A 19,587-nucleotide genomic window follows, 5' to 3' on the forward strand; every position below is an offset into this window, starting at 1 on the left:
CAACTGTACCAAGCACAGTCTTATCGGAGTCCTTTCACAGCAGAGACAGTAACTTTGAAAGAACTGGCTTTGACAATGTACTGCTAAATGATGGACAAGTGAGTTCGGAGGTTGTAATACTCCTACTCTATAGATTTGGGATGCTACAACTATCAGAAGAGCCTTCAGAGTAGTAGTACGTGGTACGCTTCTTTAACTCCGCCTCCTGCTCATGCTGTCTCTTTCGTGGTCCCCTTTGTAAAAGGTCATACATGAATTTGGTGACATTATGGCGATGCAAAGAGTAACATTCAGAGAATGAGGAAGAGGAACAGACATTAGTGTGTATCTGTGTGGGAGATGGGGCTTATGAGGAGCGGAGAAGGGGCAGCCTTAAACAAACAAGATCAGGTCGATAATACCATATTATCACATGACAATTTTAGGAATTTAGCCTTAGAAAAAAATACACTTCCCCATATTAGTCATGTCTACAAACAGGATGAAAGAATATATTACACACGCACAGACAGACAGACCATCCCAATTAATTCAAAAAGTGGATTAGATCAAAAGGAAAGGCATACAGTAAAGCACAAAGTGAGGTACAATAGAGAACATCCAGTGCTGTCACTTTGGTATCCACTGCCATAAAGAATCATACTGCAGCCAGGTAGTTAAATGACTTCAAGATTGTTAAGGGCTTCTATACCACCATCATGCTTTTTTTGTCCATGTGGACAACATTTCTGACAGTTGTTTTTTTTTATACTCAAAGTTTAAGAATATAGCAGTGCACTCAAACTGTAAGCAACACAATGTCTGAGTCAACAGGACACAGTAGTATTCCGCAGAAGTACAAAGGAAATTAAAAAGGTATTTGGACATCTTACCCTGAAAGGTTAGAGAAAGAAAACAATTGAAAAAAGACGCCCTCAACTGAACTTTTAAAAGTCACAGATACAACAAGAATGACTAGGCAACAGTTTTTATGTTTAACTTTCAGAGTGATTTTTCTTATGTCCTTTTGCATTTAAATGGTGACTGATTATAACAGAGAAAAATATGTCTCAATATAAGCAACAATTTCAGTTTCATGAACTATAAATAGGATCATTTCAAAATGTAAGACAAACTGAAATTTGTCTTAGATAAATATTTGAGATAATTCATTGTGTTTCCAGTGCTCTGTTAAGCAACCTCAAGAACACATTAGACATTGTGCTTTTCAACATGTTTTTCTCTTAAACAGAGGAGAACACTTTTTTTTCCCCAATCAAGATATTTCAACTATGTTTACCAGCTTAAACACTGCCCTAAAGTCATTTTCATATGTTGCTTTAGATAGTCTCTTTTTTATTTGGCAGGATTTTAAAATTACAAAATAGACAAGCCACCAACAGGAAGTTGGTGGTTTTCTTTATCTGCGCTAATGGTTCACAAATGCTTTACAAGCCCCTGAGAGATGGAAAAACATGGGTGGTATGATATGGTAAGCTAAAACATGCACCATTTGCAGAGAGTTAAAGTAACATAATACAATAATAATGCCTTCAATATTTTCAACTGCTCATTATCAGATAGGCAGATAGCAATAGCTAAAAGACTCTCCTGAGCTTTTGCACAGGAAATCACATTGTTTATCATTGTTTATAATGATATGCAAGACAATTTACTCTGAATTACAAAATGTGATAAGGTGGTGTATATATTTATGGGGGCTAATAGCATTTTCTAAATCTAGGCAGCAATGCACTTGCATACCCACTGAGAATAGAACCAGAATGCATTCAGTATATTTACTAACATCTGATAGCATCAATGATCAAATTTTTATAAGTACAATAATGAATAAGTGCTACTATTTTGTCAAACATAGTGATTTTTTTCAGTGACATTATACACCACCTGCAGCCTTGACGTTTGTCTAGTAATCTGAAACTGATTTTTATCAACCACACTGAGCCCACAGGGCAGAAACAAGTTCTAATATACCATCTATATGCATGCATTATGTCTTCAGAATGAAAACGGTTAAAAGCATGATGAGAGGGAAAACACAAAAGAATATACTTCAGAATAGACTAAAATGAAAAAAAGAAAAACACTTGTCAATGCCCTTTGACAGCTGCTCTAATATAGAATCTAGTAAGATTTTGAGAAAAAAAAAAGTCCTTCCTTTACATTAATCGCAATTAAATAGTACAAAATGTGTCTTTGGCCCATACCTTCATGTGATTGTTAAACTGTTCAGATTCGCAATAAGTAGCTTAAAAAGAAAGTCTGTGATTGTGCTACACTTGTCTACAATGCCATTCAACAATGCAGTCTCAGAGGAGATAAGGACGGATATCAGGGTATTGCTCCTTTCACTTCTTTGTCTATCCCTCAATTTTCTACCCATCCTCTTACTGGAAGGTGTGTTCACCCCGTACTATGTGAGAGGAGAACTCATAGCGGTCCTTGCTCCGGTGACCACAGATGTTGCACTCCAGTGGATCTCTGTATCCGTGGCAACCCATGTGGATGGTGTACATGACATGGTCCAGGAAGAGCACTCGACAGTGCTCACACTGGAAGGCCCTTAATTCCTGGCCCTCCCGTCCAAACACCCGTATCCCTTCCTGGCTCACAGGCCTCTCTGTTGCCAGTCGCATTATCCCAACCCCGAATCCTGCCCCACTTCTAGGTGATGCATCTCTCATCCGCTCACCTGAAAAGACCACTGCTGGACTGCCACGAGACCTGAGGCCCACGGGGGCATTGCTGCCATGGTATCCCTGCCTTTCCTGAGGGCTGCTGCGAGCTGAGTCAGCAGATTCAACACCACTGTTGCTGGGTGACTCCTCTTGCCCTTGTTGGGGATGCTTACCTGGCCTTGTTAAACCAGTGGGGCCATTTGAGGTGGGATGACTGGGGAACTCATGGGGCTGAGGCGGCTGTGTTGGTAGTGTGTCACAGTTTCCTGAACGTTCTGTTCGTTGGCTCAGTGGCAGGACATGGGGGAAGAGTGGGTTCACAATAGGCACCACCTCAGCCATAGAAAGTGGAGGACCTGGATGTTGGAGCATGGGGCGTAGGGTGTCTGATCCCAGGTATGTGATGGCATTGTTGATAGCCTGGTCCATCATGTGGGGTGGCATCATTTCAGACTGCTTCTCATACTTAACAGCCATGTCATAGCTCATATCAGGATAGCTATAGCGAGGCATCTTTTCACCTGTAAACAGCAGAGTAGTTCATGACTGCATGTAAATAATGATGATGGCAATTTCTTGTTAAAATAAGATATATATATAGATGCAGCAGCATAAGTGGCAAAAATACTCTTATTTTTATCTTCAGTCAAGAAGGAAAATTAATATGTACAAATGCAAATACTGATTGTAATTTCCATTCTAGACAGTGAATGTTATGGCTTGGTGATATTTTGATCTTGTTTTTCACATTTTGTGCATGATGTTTGAGTCTAATGAGTGGAAAGCCCCATCCATCTACGACTGCAGTGTTTAACCCCTCGAGAACAGGGATGCGGTAAGCTGTTTTCTCTCGATAAGAGCAATGGCAAAGTTACAGGTGTACGTAACCACAGAGTGAAAAAAACACTTCCTTGCCTCTCAGTCAGCTTGCTCTAGTTGCTCAATCTCATCTTCTAATAGTGTGGCAAATTAAAAAAAAACAGTAGGCCAAAGCTATTGTGTGACATTATATAATACTATATAATGCAAAACTATGGAACAAGGGGAAGACAAATCAAACTAAGTAAGCTCAAAAAATAAAATCGGGTAAGCTGATAAAAACAATAGCATGTTATTAATGCTCAAGTAAAATCATTTGCAAGACTCCTATAAACCAATTAAATTAATCAATTCATTGTTGAACAATAATATATTTATATGATAACAACAGCATATAGGCATGCTTTGAGTCGTAAAAAAGATCACTGCATGCAGAACATAATACAACAAATTATTTCAGTTGGTACTTCAACTGCTAAACCCCAACCTCCTCCCCCCCCCCCCCCCCCACCCCACTCGTCTGAATAAAACATCATATGAAACATTTGTTTTTTATCTTCGTGGTAATTAGAGTAGTCGATTTGCTGACTATGTCTGAAATGCATGTATGACTCACCCACAAATTTCTGAGGTGTGGTGCTCTTCCTCTTGCCTACATTGCTATGCAGTCTTTCAATAACAGGTGGCCGATCAAAGGTGGCCATGGTGGGCTCTGGCATGGGCCTTGGCTCTTTTGGAACGTCACCTTAAAAGGAGTGAACAGGTGATAAGAAGGAGCACGAATACAGCTGGGTGTTTAAAAGGAAAAATAAATGAAGAAATGATCGTGTTTAGAATAAAAGTAAGATGAATTTTGCTTAGGGCAAGTGCAGCTTTATATTATTATTATTTGCAAAATAAATAACTTATCTGAGTATTTTGTAAGTATACTCAGATAGCAAAAGTTGTGCAAAATAATATATCAGTCATTAGTGCTTAATGGTAAGGATTATTTCCAGTTCATTCAAGAATTAACTTTACTGTATTATATGTACGTTTACTGGTTTCAATTCTAGTGAATTTATTTTTACCTGTGTAAGGCCCACTGTTGACATTAGGATCCAAGCCGATACCCTGCAGGTAACCATGGCAACGCTCTTTATGTTCCTCTAAAGATGTCCGCTGTTTGTAACTCCGCCCACAGTAGTTACACTTGTGCGGTTTGCCGACTAAAAGCAAAAAGATTCAGTCTATTAATTTCATTCATCGCTGTAGACAGAGAGTGGGCAGTATCCAGTGCCGCAGTATTCAGGTGGTGCGTAGTAGTACACACTGTGAACAGTAAGTAGTACAAACAAACCAAAACCAAGCTTCTGAGATCATGGAGGTTCCACTACTAGTGTGATTCCACACAACTATTGCCAGACAGAAACACAAGTTGTGGGCGACCAAGACTGTTGCGCCATAAAGTCTGCATTTCAAAACGCTTTGGTCTGTGCAGCAAACTCCCACTGCAGAGGCATAGCATGAGTAAATAATGGAATTGATCATGCATCCCATTGTGGCGGTAGGAAACTAACTCCAGGTTAAACTGCTATGGAGGTGGAGTGTGATTCATTGTTCTATTTAATTAGATTCCTTCCTACGAAGAAAAGTGAAAATATAAAGACTCATTCTTTACATCTGTCTTAGTCCACTCATTTCCTTTCATACGTCACGTTTGCTTCAACAAGCATTCAACACACCAATGAATTATTGGAGGTGATTTCTGTTGTTTAAAGAAGTTCTTGTACACCATCCGGGCAGTTAGTTATCAGCTTACTTGTGATCAACATGAGCTGTTTCCATACTGACATGTAAGTTGAGTCAAAAATGGTTAAAAAAAATAATAATTGCAACATGCTTCAACAAGCGAAATCCCAGACACTGCAGAGGGAAAGATCTGAGTCCTGCGTCAGAGTATTCTCAAAATTAGAATGACTCATGAAGTGAACTGAAGACCACAACAGCTAACCAATATGACAAACATGGCACCTTTAGCCAAGTGATGTAGACTCATGGTGACAGTATTACTAGAAGAAGATGTGATCCAGTGCTCTTTTCACTGTGAGAACAGAGAAACCCAAAGCCTTTCACTTTGAGCATGGAGGTTGTAACACACATACGAGCAGTCACACAAACTACACACACATTTAGAGCTAGGTGACAGTTCACATGTTAACAGAAGTACTCTTTCTCACATAGAAAAGGCGAATGGAGTTATTAAAAAAAAGAAAAGTTTCCAAATGTTACGCTGTCTGTGCTGGACTTTTCCTTTTGATGATGTGAATGAAATAAAACCCACTTGTTACACAATAACATGACCAGTCATGGCCAATCTTACATTTCTTGTGTGAATCATTTAAAAGAATAATAGTTTTTTTCTGCCGTATATGTCATTCAGTACTTCTGTGGTCTGTGAATGACACTGTATGGGCTGAACTTGAAACTGGGGTTTATTATCTTTTTTTTCTGAGTATGAACAGTTACAAGAGTACTGCATAATGACAAAAGGTTTCAATATTATCAAAGTGTGGGTAGTGTGGAAGTGTGGTGTATATGCAGGGTCATCTCAGCAATATTCATTTTGGTAATGAAAGAGTTACTTCAAAATGAAACGTCATCATGGAAATAATTGCCTTTGCTTTCCAGCCGTGTGGTACTCTAACAGTGGAGTAGGCAGTATTCAGTCAACAAGACTCACTCCCTTGTTCTCAGTGGCTATACAGATTCTCACTCACACTACATAGGCTTCATTACTTTTTCATATTTATATAACCACCCACACACAATCTTGCACAGATGTTGAGTGGACACATTACAGGTGCTATTCTTATTCATGCAAACGGTCCACTGTGAATTCAGACCCACTTTATTGACGCCATCTGGATAATAAATAAAAACCTGTTTGAATTTAGACCTTAAATAATATAAAACCCTGTCACCTGATTTTCCTGCATTACTATTTTACCAATCAACTGTGCCTGAATGAAAAATGTCATCTTCCAGTATAAGGTTTAATCTAGCCTTTGTCTTCACTGTCTCTCACCGTAGTCTTCCGTTTTCATCATCTGACCTCTCTGTCAAAGCTTTGTATTTCTCTTTTCTTTCTACCTGTTCTTCCTGGCAGGGCACCAAACCACAAATGCCAGGATTCCAATAGTCGTATAATGAATAGTCCCCGAACACAGAGAGGGAGGGAGTCAAGATTACACACGTCGGTCAAATATCCAAATCGATGTTCGGAAGAGTCAAATTTAGAGTCTACGAAAGGACAAACAAATTCAGATCAACAGAAGTGTAACCAAGAAAATGGTAATGAAGGTAGGTGACAAATGTGACAAAAATAAATAAGATGTGTGTAAAGGAATCATGTAAGTAAGGGTTTCTAAGAGCAAAATTACACCTGCACGCACACGAAACTGTACATAAACACATGGGCATACACATAAGCACAAAAGTTATCTTTAACAAAGAGAACTATATATGAGTAAACCCTGCGGGGCATCACAGACAGAAATGACGGTATTGTCTGACCTTGATTTCAAAGGCGCAACAAAAGGGAGAGCACATCCTCATATAGGAAAGTGGGTTACAGTTGATACAGCCAGCACTCCCCATGTGTTTCTCAACAGACAGATAGTTTCCTCCTTAGCGACTAAGGAACAGCGTGTTTCTTGGTACCTAACCACAAAGCACTCACTGTGCCGTATATAACACGCAGATAAAAAGAAGACATAATCTATCTAAAAGACAAGATATGGCCTCACCAGCCAGCATAAATACTACCTAAGAGGTTAATAGTATGTTGAAAGGGTTTGGGCTTTTTTAAATAGTGTACCTCAATATCGAATGCTTATGTCGACTGCATATATATCTATATATATATATAGATATATATGTAGATATATATACACACAAAGTCTCTTTTGGTTAGCACAAGTGGGCAAGTAAAAAGGGAAGAAAAGGGGCTGAGGAGGAGAACACTTACCAGCATGAGTGCGCAAATGACCAGTGAGGGCATCGCGCCTCCGGCAGGCGTAGCTGCAGAAGGGGCATTTGAAGGGTTTTTCACCTGTATGGAGTTTGATGTGTCGTAGCAGGTTTCCCTTCTGGGTGAACGACACACCACACTGGTTGCACTGGAACGGCCTGTCTCCTGTGAGTTTCATGAACAGGAAGTCAATGCCACAATCACTATGGATATTTTTTTGAAAGTATCAACAAACCTAAGAAGACACTGTTTATAACTGGATTTTTTTTTCCTTAATATTTTAAAACATGTCATTCGAATTATTATGACATGGTATTTGACTCTTTGAACAACTTGGTAGTTGCCAATGAACAACAAACAAAATAATTATTCAGTACAACTTCTGACTGTGATAATACATCACATATTTACAACACAAAAACTTGATAACATGAGAGTAGTGTACTTGCGACTCTCTTCTGGAAACTCTTAAGGAATCAAAAATATATTGTAATGAGCATTAACATTAGCATTAAATATACTTTTGGCTGAAGTAAAGTTACAAATACAAGTGCTACAGTGTCTAATACACAAGCACATATATGTATGGACTACTTTAGACTACTTTTAATCTGGAGATGGAAAAGAGAAATATGACCTGTGATAACCAGAGTACTCATGGCGTCAACTGAAACCTGTTGCGGAGGATTCCAAGGATATTTTTTTCCCTTGATAATAATTCCAAGACACGGCTATTGTTTCAACCAAAGAAAAAAGAAAGAAAGACGGCAGTCCACACCCACTGTCGAGGAAAACAAATGGTTTCTGACTCACTCTAAAGGAGTGGAAACTGCTGGTTCCCCTGCTGGTTTAATGGTCGGAACAAGATAAATTCTTTGTGGATCATTCATCTCCAAAGAGTTTTATAAAAGATATGTCAATTATGCTAAAAGGTTTATTTAAAAACCTTTAATGCTATTTGGAAAAACAAAATGAGTACCGTTTGGTCGATTTCCTGATTCGGCTGTCACATTTGGCCCAGATAACCCATCCTGTACGTTGCTTGGGCTGCCACTCATGGATTCCTCTAGTGCTACTCCTTCTTCCCCTGTTTGGCCTATTTCTTCCACTGCTGGACTTCTGTTGTCAGACTCATCCATGATTTCTTCTTCTTGCTTAATTGTCAGTTCTGAAAAAACAAAGCATAGTACAATCCTGATGAGCCTGATGGCACGGCAAATGTTAGGTGTATAGGAGAGTTAAAAATCTACTTTTACTATACAAATGCTGTCCACAGCGATCATGAACCATACCCAAACCCAGGCTGGCTACACAACTCTGTCAAAGGTAAATATGCATTACAATAAATTTGGTCAGATTGAATTGTAATGGATGGAGATGAACTAGGTGAAGGTAAAGGTTGAGCCACAAGGCCGAGTCACTTCTGTAAACTGAATTGGAGTGCAACGGGCTGATTTAATCTGTGTTGGACTTGCTATGTACTGTAGACAAAATGAATATAGGCTAGAGATAGAGAAGATTAGAGGTACAGAATATAAATAAAAATAATTTAAAAAAAATTAAAATTAAAATTAAAAACATTTTTACATACCAACTGATCTCATAGATAGCATTGACTTGACATGGTGACAAGAAGAGACAGAAAGGGAAAAAAAAGAATAAAACAGGCTGGTCTAGTTTCTGGCTGTCCCTGGGAAGAAAGGGAGTGCCAGAGGCCTTCTCTGGCTGCTGCTCACTAGCAGTGGGAGACCGGCTGGATGGCAAAAGCAAAATATTGTGTAATATTATGAGTGCATCTGTGTGTGTGTGTGTGCGTGTGCGCATGCGTGCATGTGCGTGCACCAGTGCGCATGTGCATGTGTGGGTCTGCATGCTTCTGCATGTATGTGTGTCTGAATCTGAGCTGGCGGGAAACTTATCACTTAGTTTCTAGTTATTGGTTACAAGCATTTTGCAATAATTCAACATAAAAATACTAATTTTAATATTTTTCTAAGGTCTTCTACTCTTTATTGAATAAAATCAACAAACTCAACACAGCAAAACATTATCACAAAACATCATCTTCAGTCATTTAAACACAAACGCTATCTTAAATACGCCATGAACAAGCAAAATAAAGTGTTTACATTTATAGTTTATTACATTTGATATCTTTGATCTCTGTACATCTGTCATATGTAGCAATATCAAAGTAATATGCACAGGGGTCAGTTAGCTTTTGTTGTGTAAATTATATTTTTAATTAAAAAAAATCACATGAGCCTGCAGTGCTTTAATAAACATTCAGGCACTACATAAAATCTTGTAAATAGCTTTTGGGGCTTTATATGTTGCACAGGCAAGGAGTATACATTATCCAACTACAACTAAACAATCCTGGCTATCTTATTATGGGATTTTATAAAAATCAATAATATAAGCATATGTGGTTGGATTACTAAAGCCTCCCATTAGACAGCAGTTAGTAATTGTTCTTTTTGACATGAAGTTAATTCTCACAGGCCAATATGAGATATGCATAAATGTGGTCATTGCAAGTGATTGAATCCATGCATATGCATACAAAAACAGCATTGTTCAATCTAATATTGTATGTTTTTCAATGCCACAGTTTGTACAGAAGAACACTTATCCCAATACCCAAGTTGCAATCGAGCCTGTCTTCGACAGCTGTATCCTGGCAACACGGAGCAGACCTGAACGTCCTTGCTATTCAGCTCCTTGCATCTTTACATCTGTCTCTCCAGTGTGGCAGAGTGGAATGCAAAGATTGGTCAGATGAGGATACGCTTGAAACAATCCGCATGACAAAAACAGCTAGGAAAATCATCTAGATACTGTTTTCATAATTACTACGTCTCCGTTCAATTTGTGAGTTATCTGAATTTTCATATAGTGAACAGAAAACCTAGAATCATGATCACTACTGATTGAGAAGGTGACCGAACCCCAAAAAAGAAATTCAGGCATCCCTCAATCTGTCATGTAGTCAGCTAGAGTGTAATCAGCGCATAACACAAATATAACCCCTGTACGGTTTCTGCTTTTGCTCGCAAATTTAAGAAATTTGGCGCCAAAATTTGTACCCCTTTGTGCTTATTGTCAGTATATGATGAGTAGTAACACAACTCTTTTGAAACAAAACCTCAAATGGCAAGCATGTTAAGCAACTGAGACGATGACAACAGCTCTTATTGGTGAAAAGTATTTCCCTGTGAAAACCATCGCACAGCCCACCTCCCTGCATCTCTAAACATGTGGGAGATAAGCTTCCCCTTTTTTTCACTGAGGTCCCTTGTCTTACTTTGTTTCCCCTTTTCTTACTTTGCTGCTTCAGAGTGACACTGCTAGAGATGATCTATAGATATAAGTCAGTAGGCTGAAAGGAACCAAGCAACACTTCAGACCAAGAGCAACATGATATAAGATGCAACAGGGCACATTGTTTGCACGCAAGCTTTTACTGTGTAATCTACAGCCACTTTTGGTAACGCTGCTTTCGTCTTCAGGTATATTTTATTCGATAATTTTCTCACGAAGCGTCTCAATTTTAAGACAAGAATGTCATTCTAGCTTCATGCTTTGGATGGCTTTTCCTCCACTTTTTTACAATTTAAAGTATCCACACAAATCAAATGAACATGTGTTCCATGCAAGATACCAGAAATATTATCACAGGCATCTGTTTTCTGATCTGCTCACATCTGCCATGGTAATTTACCTGGCGCAACCAATTATAAATGTATCAGTTATGTATTCCATAGTTACTGATGGGAAACAGAGTATTCTTTGTTTCCTTGCAAAACTTTTTTTGTGAAAAAATATCTTAACGCATAGCCAACCTGAATCATCTAATGCTGATTTTTAATGATAAAGTGCCTCTGCTCATTCTACAGCTGTTCTTGGAAGACTGCAGAAATGTGTATCTAATAACTGAGCACTCACCACCAGGGGAATTAGGACCCTGAGGAACTGTCTCTCCATTAGGTGCTGATATATCCGCCAACATTCTCGAGTTCTCCTTACCAGGAGAGCATTTGCCGTTACCTGGGAGACACAGAAACACTGCAATCTGCATTGTGCTGTAGAATACGGTACTTGAACAACAAATGCCACTGTTATGTGAAAAATGCCAGTTTTCTTGATTGTGTTAAATATGCAACTAATTGGTTATGTTACATCAAAAGGTTTCAAAGACTGAGGTTAAGATTGAGAAAGTTGCTGTTGAGAAAAATAAATTGTGTTATTGAGGATGACATTAGAGACTGTGACAGCAAAATACCAGACCTTACCGCATGCTTATTTCTGGTCTATGATCTTAATGCAGGTAAATATAGTGACAATAGAACAGAAATAAATATAATGTCTCGATTTGACATACTGAATAAGATGAAGAAGCCTTCTGCTGTTTGCCTTCTCAGATTGAAAATGATTAATTTCTTCATACTCAGATCTATTTCAAGACCTATTTTGAATAGTCATTAAGGTAGTCAACATCCAGAATGCAAAACCAAACTACCCAAAAGTTTTTACCCACCTATGTGATTATAATGTTCAGCAAATGTAGATCAAATTGCATTCTCTCAGCAGTTTGTACAGAACTCGGGCTATGGATAGCCCGGTGTCCACTCAGAGGGAGAGCAAACCAATCCCTTATCCCCTTACAGCATGGCCCCATCAGGGTCACTAGAACAATGCAGTAGCAACAGGCAAACACCCCTTCTGACCCCTTAGGAGCCACAGTGAGAAATACTGTAAAGTATCCATTGTGGTGTCACCACACTATCAGTCCGATTTAAAAAGGATAGCTGCAGCTATGGAATCTCTGTAAAAAATCAAAAGAATATGATAGATGCTTCCTGTGAATTGCTACAATGGTGCACTGTTACAATTTGTTTTTTCTGAATATGTCTAAAGTGACCCCGCATACATGAAAAAAGAAATCTGTGTCAGATCTTTTCTCTCTTTTACAGCTCCTCTTAACTTGACAAGCTTTTTCTGTGGCATTGTTCCATTGTAGTTACAGCCTCACTGAGTGGGCTTACTGGGAGATGCTGTCCAAGACACAATCCCTGGGCCTAGGCTCAGGTTGCACAGGTTGGGGTTGGAGGAAATCTCAGGTGACCAACGTTGGCTATCCCTTGGCAATACTGTCCTGGAGACAGGAGTGGCCCAGATTTGTCATGGAGGATTTTCCATTACTGTAACAGATGCTGTCAGACACCTAACAGTACCATGGTAATCTAGGTAATCCCAAATCTATCTATCTATCTATCTATCTATCTATCTATCTATCTATCTATCTATCTATCTATCTATCTATCCATCTATCTATCTATCTATCTATCTATCTATCTTTAACAGACATATCTAATTCAATCCAGTCGCATGCAGCAATTCAATGTATATGTATATGTTGCATGACAACCTGCTAAAATTTAAACTGAGCATCAGAATAGGAGAAAAAAAGTGATTTAAGTGACTTTGAATACAGTATGTCCAAAAAAAATCCAGCAAATGGCAGTTCTCTGTAAAAAATGTTTTGTTTTATGACAGAGGTCGGAGGACAATGGCCAGACAGCTTGAATCTGAAGGAAACAGTAACTCAAATAACTACTTGTTACAACAAGGTATGCAAAAGAACATCGCTGAGTGCACATCATGTTAAACGTTGAAGCAGATGGGCTACAGTAGAGTAGAAGATGACACTGGCTGCCATTCTGTTAGTTGAGAACAGAAAACGGAGGGCTAGAGTTTAAACAGGCTAACCACAACTCGACAACAAATGATTGGAAAGTTATAGGTTTCAATTTCTGCCTCAGTACTCAGATTTATAGGTTGCGATTTCATTTGAACAACATAAAAGTGTGGCTCCATTCTACCTTATATCAGTGACTCAGGCTGGTGGTGGTGGTGGTGCTGTGATGGTGGGGAATAATTTTTTTAGCACACTTTGGGCCCTTTAGTACCAATTGAGCATTGTTTAAATGCCACTGTCTATCTTGGGATTGTTACTGACCATTTCCATCCATTTATGACCACAGTACATATCACAAAGCTGAAATCATCTCAAACTGGTTTCTTGAGAATGAAAATTGGTTAACTGAACTGAATCCAGTAGAATCCCCTTGAAATATAAATCTATATCAATCGATACATAGATACATAGATATCACAACCAGTGAGTTTGCAGACACAAACTTTTAACGTTTTACTGGCTGATAGATAATACATTTGGGATGGGTAAATAATAGACTCAGACACACACGTATGCTTTCATGGACTGAGGTTTGCGTTGGTGCCCCTGGTTTGCTGAGTCAAATCTGTATGAACAGATTAGGATATCAAACACTTTAATCTTACGGAAGAAAATGTTCTTTGAGTAATATACAAAATTGACATGATTTAATGTGTTGGCAAATGGAAAGGAACAAATGTGTACACATGAAACTTGTAGGTGTAATAATTGCTGACTTCACTAACACACAGTGAGCATAGCTTATAAAGTCCAATCATTGTCTCAGGATAGCAAATGGAATTTCTGCTCTTATAACTTGTTTTAAGTGTCAATATCATACATACTTATTCAATTTGTCAAATATAGGCAATTTCTGAGTTTTATACCAGCCACACATTTGGAAAAAGGAAGATCGGGGACAACAAACGGCTGGAGAAGACAAGCTATTACGAACATCCCAGATTAGTTGGACTCCCACAGAAGTAAAGATGGGGAGGTTTTTCACTTACAAAATCCTACATCGATAGTTGTTGAAAGACCTACAGACTCTGGAGAAATCTGTTCGCGTGCCCAGAGGAAATCATTACATAATCTCAGGATACTACTGAAAACCACTATCACTGTGGAACACACTTTAGCAACATTACTATGCAAAAAAAAGTAAAAAAGTAAAATTTAAAAAAGTGTTGCCCATATAAACAAGATTTAAAAACACTAGCACTTTGTTTTGACCTGAGTTCATATAAGATGGACAGAAATGAGATGGAAAACTGTCTTGTGTGCCGTTCCAAAGCAAAACCATATGGGGATTCATAAGTGCACACGGCATTTCTTACAATGAGTGTTATACACAGTTTTCTGCTTTTAGTTTTCTTTTGCAGCATAACCATAACCAGCATCTTTTGCAGAACAGACCTTGCTTATATCAGCAAATCGATACCACACGACATTCTGTACTTATGACAACAGCGAGGCTTTGAAGTAAAAGAGGCTTGATGCTAAGTTGAGAAGGCTGCAGATAAAAATAAAATAAAAAATAGACAGTTAAAAGATTTTTTAAAACGCAAAACAAAGCATCGAGAAAGTTGCGTCTTTTATCTAGCAAGACTAGAAAGGCATTTTTTTATAGTATGCTAAATGGTTATGAGTAGTGTTAGCAGACGTCGGGATGCAACACAGAGGTAAACATGTCCCTTTCCTAAATTATTTGAAATATGTTGCTGCCATAAAGTTCGAAATTAATCTATGTGTCTTAAAACAAACAAATACATGAGAACAATATAATGTCTCCCTTTTAACATTTTAACGTTTGATACGTTGTCTTTGTATTTTTTTTTAACGTAGGAATTACAAACCACTACACTCAATTTTTTTGTTATATTTGTAAAATAATTTCCCAGAGATTTTGGAAAACGTGTAAACAGAGTGTTTATATGTAACAGGGGGTGCTAAGAATTAGTGTAGTAGGGTAGCTGTGTACATGTGGAAGAGTACTGAGTGAGACTGTGATGATGTGTGACATAAAGGTAGACTACTTGACCTAAATTTTCACCCACAGTACACAGTGCCTCGCCAAACCTAGGAAAAAGTCAAAATATATGGGAGCAATGACAATTTCCATCTAGTATCCTCCAAAGATGTATGCCTTTTGAAAGATATATAATTATAAAAATATTATTTCAGAAGTGACGCACCGACAGGCAGGGAGAAAAAGAGCCTCCATTTCTTTTTTCCACCTCCAAGACTATTCGCCTGTGTGTTCCTGCAAGCGCAAACCCCAAATGAAGACCTAAAAGTCCCCACAGATCATCAACAACATGCTACCTGTTTTGAAATATGCACACCAAAGCGAAATACATGGTGGGGGGGGGGGGGGGGGGGGGGGAAGATATTCAAAGGAGCCTGCCCAAAGGAACCAAGCAAAGGGCATGGAGCAACCAACAAAGCGCATCATCCTACCTGCTGCGTTCAACAAGGATGTTGTAATGGCATATTTTCTCTAATTTAGGGGTGAACAGGAAAGAAGGCAGACACTTGGGGGAAAATCCCTTAAAATTGTGTGTTGTGAATTGCAAAAAAATGTTTTGGGGTTTTCTTTGTCTTTTTTTTTTCATGGTTTAAAAATAAATCAAATAAAAATCAAATAAAAAATTGTTGGATTCACTGTGAAATTCAAAACCACTTTTTATGGTCAAAGTTCTCATAATGATGCAATCATTATTATTCTCATATTCAGTAGAATATAAACATGCATTTGAATATATGCGTTATAGTGTGTCCTTGTTTATAATGTATGGGTCACAGTGTCAATTGAATGTAATAAATAATACATGTAAAGACTTACTAGTACGATAGTCTTCGGAAGTCTCCATTTCTAGGGCTCTGGGAGTGCTGCAACAGAAAATTGAGATATTACTGCAACGTTTACATTATTAATTTGTCTTAATTCTTCATTTGTTTAACGATGAAGACGAACAGATAAAACTAAGTGACACAATGAATGATCATGTAAACCTGCACGATCAAAGCAATGCATGTGCAAACTAACTGCAATTCACAGCAGCTACAAAGCTTTGTGTGTATAACTTCCACTCTACAGAAGTTTATTACAGCAACAATAGGTCTGTGCTGTTTTCTTTTTAGAGAAGTAGTCATGTATATTTAGCAAGTTACCCTGTGAACTATTTTAAATGTGTGAACAGCCGTGTTTTAGTTTCACATTCTACAATGAAAAGAGTGCTTGTCTAAAAAGAAGTTGAATTGTTGATTTCATGGGTCCTTTATTCACCTCTTTCCACGAAATTACATAATCATTGTACAAACGTTATACATTTCACCTATCTTTATTTCAGGTTAAATGAACCCCTCAACTATTTGAGTGAATAACAAAACGGGCAAGGGAAGATGAACCAAAATGTGCACCATGCTGACAGATTAATCACTAAAATTTATTACGTTACAATTTGAACTTTGGTACCAAACAAAGTGACAAAGCAACCAACACAATAAGTGGCATCGCCTCAAAACGAAACCCAAGCATTCAACTTTCTAGAAGGGCAGTGTAAGGCACGCTCTGTTTTTAACTGAGTGTTGGTCAATGGGGCACATATGAATAAGTTGTAATGGGATTTCTTATTTTTATATGTTAGAAACTGAAGTTTGGTTCAATCGTTATCGCTCAACCTCCTTTCATTGCTGAGTTTAAAAATGTTATAATTAAGAAATACAAAGTGACTTTATAATCATTAGAATTTGGAAGCACATAACAACAACAAAAACTCTGATATTATTTAAACGTGTGGAGTGTCACAACAACATTACATTGTATCACTGCACAGCTGCTGGCTTCCTTGAAGAACATACAACTAAGCTCTTAAATAATGAGAAAAGAGGGCAAGACAAACGCAGAATCCACATCCCCTTTTTTCATTTCCCATGATTAGATATTAGATACTCTAATAACAGTTTACTGGTGAAAAGAAGTCAGCCACAATTTTCTCAGTACATACATGAGACCTCCTCTTAGCTACATGGGGGTAATCTTTGGCCATTTTATAGTCACAGCAACTAGGCATAGCCATTTCTTTTAAACAGTGATTATTTATATACGATAAGCCACTAAAATTAAAAGTGAAACGTGAAACTAAAACAAGAAAGTAATGTGGAGTGAATAAAATATATATATATTCACATAATTACCTTCAAGAGTCTCCCTTGTGCAAAAATTAGTTGGTGCTTTCAGTCAAGGACGGAGGAGGGGGTGGCAAGGTGTCTCCACCTCCCTTTAATGAAACAAAGAGTAAAATATGCCTATTTAGTCCAGGGATGTCTCAATACGAAAGAAAGTACTTCTTTTTAGATCGACACGTCTCATTAGCAGTCCACTAAAAGCGAAAAACATCCTCTAATTCACATGAGTCAGCTCAGAAAAAATCATTGGAAAGTTGAGGAGGTGCGCGTCGATAGTGTCCTACAGGTGAATGTCAAAAGCTTCTTCTGCGTGCGTCCCGCACAGTTTTCCACATTAAAAAAAAACGACACTCGCGCTGCCCCACCAAGTTATACACTCACTGGATGTGACTGTAAAGCATTCCATTAGAAGTCGCACGACTCTTGTCTTACCCCGTGGACTTTTGCAGTAGGAACAAAGAAGTGGAAAACTCAACAAGTTGGTAAGGAAAGAAAGAGAAGGATCAAACTGGATCCACCGGTTCCTAAGGAATTAGCCATAGCGACAGGGAGCAGCCAAGCTATTTTCAACAACCAAAGGACTGGAAATCCGCGGGTAGGCAATGATAAAAAGCTACTGTGGAGATGTGACTCAAGGTCAAACCGGTAGAGCTTCATCTGTTTTAACTGCTGCTGCTGCTGCTGCCAACAATAGGAATAATGTGATGTAGTGGCAAACTAAACGGCGGATAAAGTCAACAACACCAATGCGTCCAAACGCTAGCCAAAGTGGGGCACTGTCCCATCAGCGATAATAATAAGTTAAATTATCAGTTTCCTTTTTAAATAAAGGCCTTCCACTTTGAAACTACTTCCTACTTTGTCTGCACGATTACTTTAGGAAGCCAAAAATATTCAAACTAAGAAAAACAGCAAAAAGGCAAGAAAAGTGTATTTTGCAGATCATCAGGCAAGTTAAGTAGTAAGCTAAGGACAGAGTGCATACCTGGCTGGCAACAGCGCATCTCTGGAAATAACCATCAGCTGCAAAACCGTAAAGCGACTTTTTGTTCTTATAGTGGCAACGCGCTGTTTCTCGTGTTAAGTGATTTTTGCTGGCTGTGTTGCCTGGAAGGCTCGGAGCTGACTGACAGCTGCAATTCAACAGGTTATCCGATCACCGCAGTCTACAGCAGAGCCCGTCTGGCTTTCCATTCATCAGACAGACGCTCCTTGTCTGCCTTTGCTGCAGACATGCGCCCCTAGCAGCTCTGAAGCGTCTGTAGCCAATTGATAGCCGAACGAAATTCAATGGCTATATCAAAGCAGTTACCTAGTTCAAACAGGAAACCGATTCACGCACTAAGGTTTCTCCCGCGCGCTCTCTTTTTTTAATTTACCTTAAACACGTAGGAGTTTATATAATCCCATGAACTTGCACACTGATCCAGACTGAATGTCTCGGCTTGAAACGGAATTCATTCTTGTCCGACATCTAACATGCAGCGCGGACTGACAGGTATGGTTCCGCAGCGGCAGCAAAAGCAACAGTTGTTACATCCACCACTGACTTCCTCTTCCATCTCCTCCACAGACAACCAGCACGAGCTGCTATTCTGGGAACTTGGTCTGACACAGAGAAACGGATCACAGAGTGTGGACCCAGTCTGCCTCCCTGCTCGGCAATCGATTAGGTTACAAGGGGCCTCTTATTTCTAAGGCTGTTGCCAGATTATATCCCTGTGACGACAAAACATAAGTGGCATAGTCTATTGGGGGTTACCGTGTACTCAAGGGACATGTAAAGTGACCACATGTTTTTATATATACATACAATTATATATATATATATATATATATATATATATATATATATATATATATATATATATATATATATATATATATATATATATAATAGTCCATCCATCCATTCACTTCCGCTTATCCTTTTCAGGGTCGCGGGGGGCACTGGAGCCTATCCCAGCTGTCATAGGGCGAGAGGCGGGGTACACCCTGGACAGGTCGCCAGTCTGTCGCAGGGCTAACACACAGGGACAGACAACCATTCGCACTCACATTCACTCCTAATGGCAATTTGGATTTTCCAATTAACCTATCCCCACAATATATATATATATATATATATATATATATATATATATATA

General features: G+C 38.6%; 1 protein-coding gene across 4 annotated transcripts; it reads right to left on the reverse strand.

The window, feature by feature from the left end:
* Window positions 1-710: 710 nt before the first annotated feature.
* On the reverse strand, window positions 711-19,184 carry ikzf2 (IKAROS family zinc finger 2). Of its 4 annotated transcripts, none has more exons than XM_005918370.3 (9): window positions 18,820-19,184; window positions 17,450-17,532; window positions 16,095-16,141; window positions 11,458-11,559; window positions 8,489-8,677; window positions 7,507-7,674; window positions 4,568-4,705; window positions 4,114-4,242; window positions 711-3,199 (listed from the first exon to the last, which is right to left on the reverse strand). In XM_005918370.3, exons 3-9 carry the CDS (start codon window positions 16,120-16,122, stop codon window positions 2,388-2,390), a joined length of 1,566 nt encoding a protein of 521 aa, XP_005918432.1. In that variant the 5' UTR covers window positions 16,123-16,141; window positions 17,450-17,532; window positions 18,820-19,184; the 3' UTR covers window positions 711-2,387. The 4 variants fall into 4 exon arrangements, with proteins under 4 accessions (XP_005918432.1, XP_005918433.1, XP_042075088.1 ...); XM_005918371.3 differs by lacking the exon at window positions 18,820-19,184 and adding an exon at window positions 18,426-18,813; XM_042219154.1 differs by lacking the exons at window positions 11,458-11,559; window positions 18,820-19,184 and adding an exon at window positions 18,426-18,813.
* Between the last annotated feature and the right edge of the window lie 403 nt (window positions 19,185-19,587).

This window comes from Haplochromis burtoni, unplaced genomic scaffold, assembly GCF_018398535.1.
Source record: "Haplochromis burtoni strain Fernald_Lab_line unplaced genomic scaffold, NCSU_Asbu1 Contig_29, whole genome shotgun sequence".
Taxonomy (NCBI): domain Eukaryota; kingdom Metazoa; phylum Chordata; class Actinopteri; order Cichliformes; family Cichlidae; genus Haplochromis; species Haplochromis burtoni.

What these genes read in the sequence shown, in the direction of transcription:
- ikzf2 (XM_042219153.1), bottom strand. Translation starts at nt 11,590, where the DNA reads ATGCAGATTGCAGTGTTTCTGTGTCTCCCAGGTAACGGCAAATGCTCT. An exon ending in ATCAGGAAATCGACCAAACG is followed by an intron (nt 7,675 to 8,488) that starts GTACTCATTTTG and finishes TGAAACTCACAG; the next exon opens with GAGACAGGCCGTTCCAGTGC. An exon ending in CACACCTCAGAAATTTGTGG is followed by an intron (nt 3,200 to 4,113) that starts GTGAGTCATACA and finishes TGCTGTTTACAG; the next exon opens with GTGAAAAGATGCCTCGCTAT.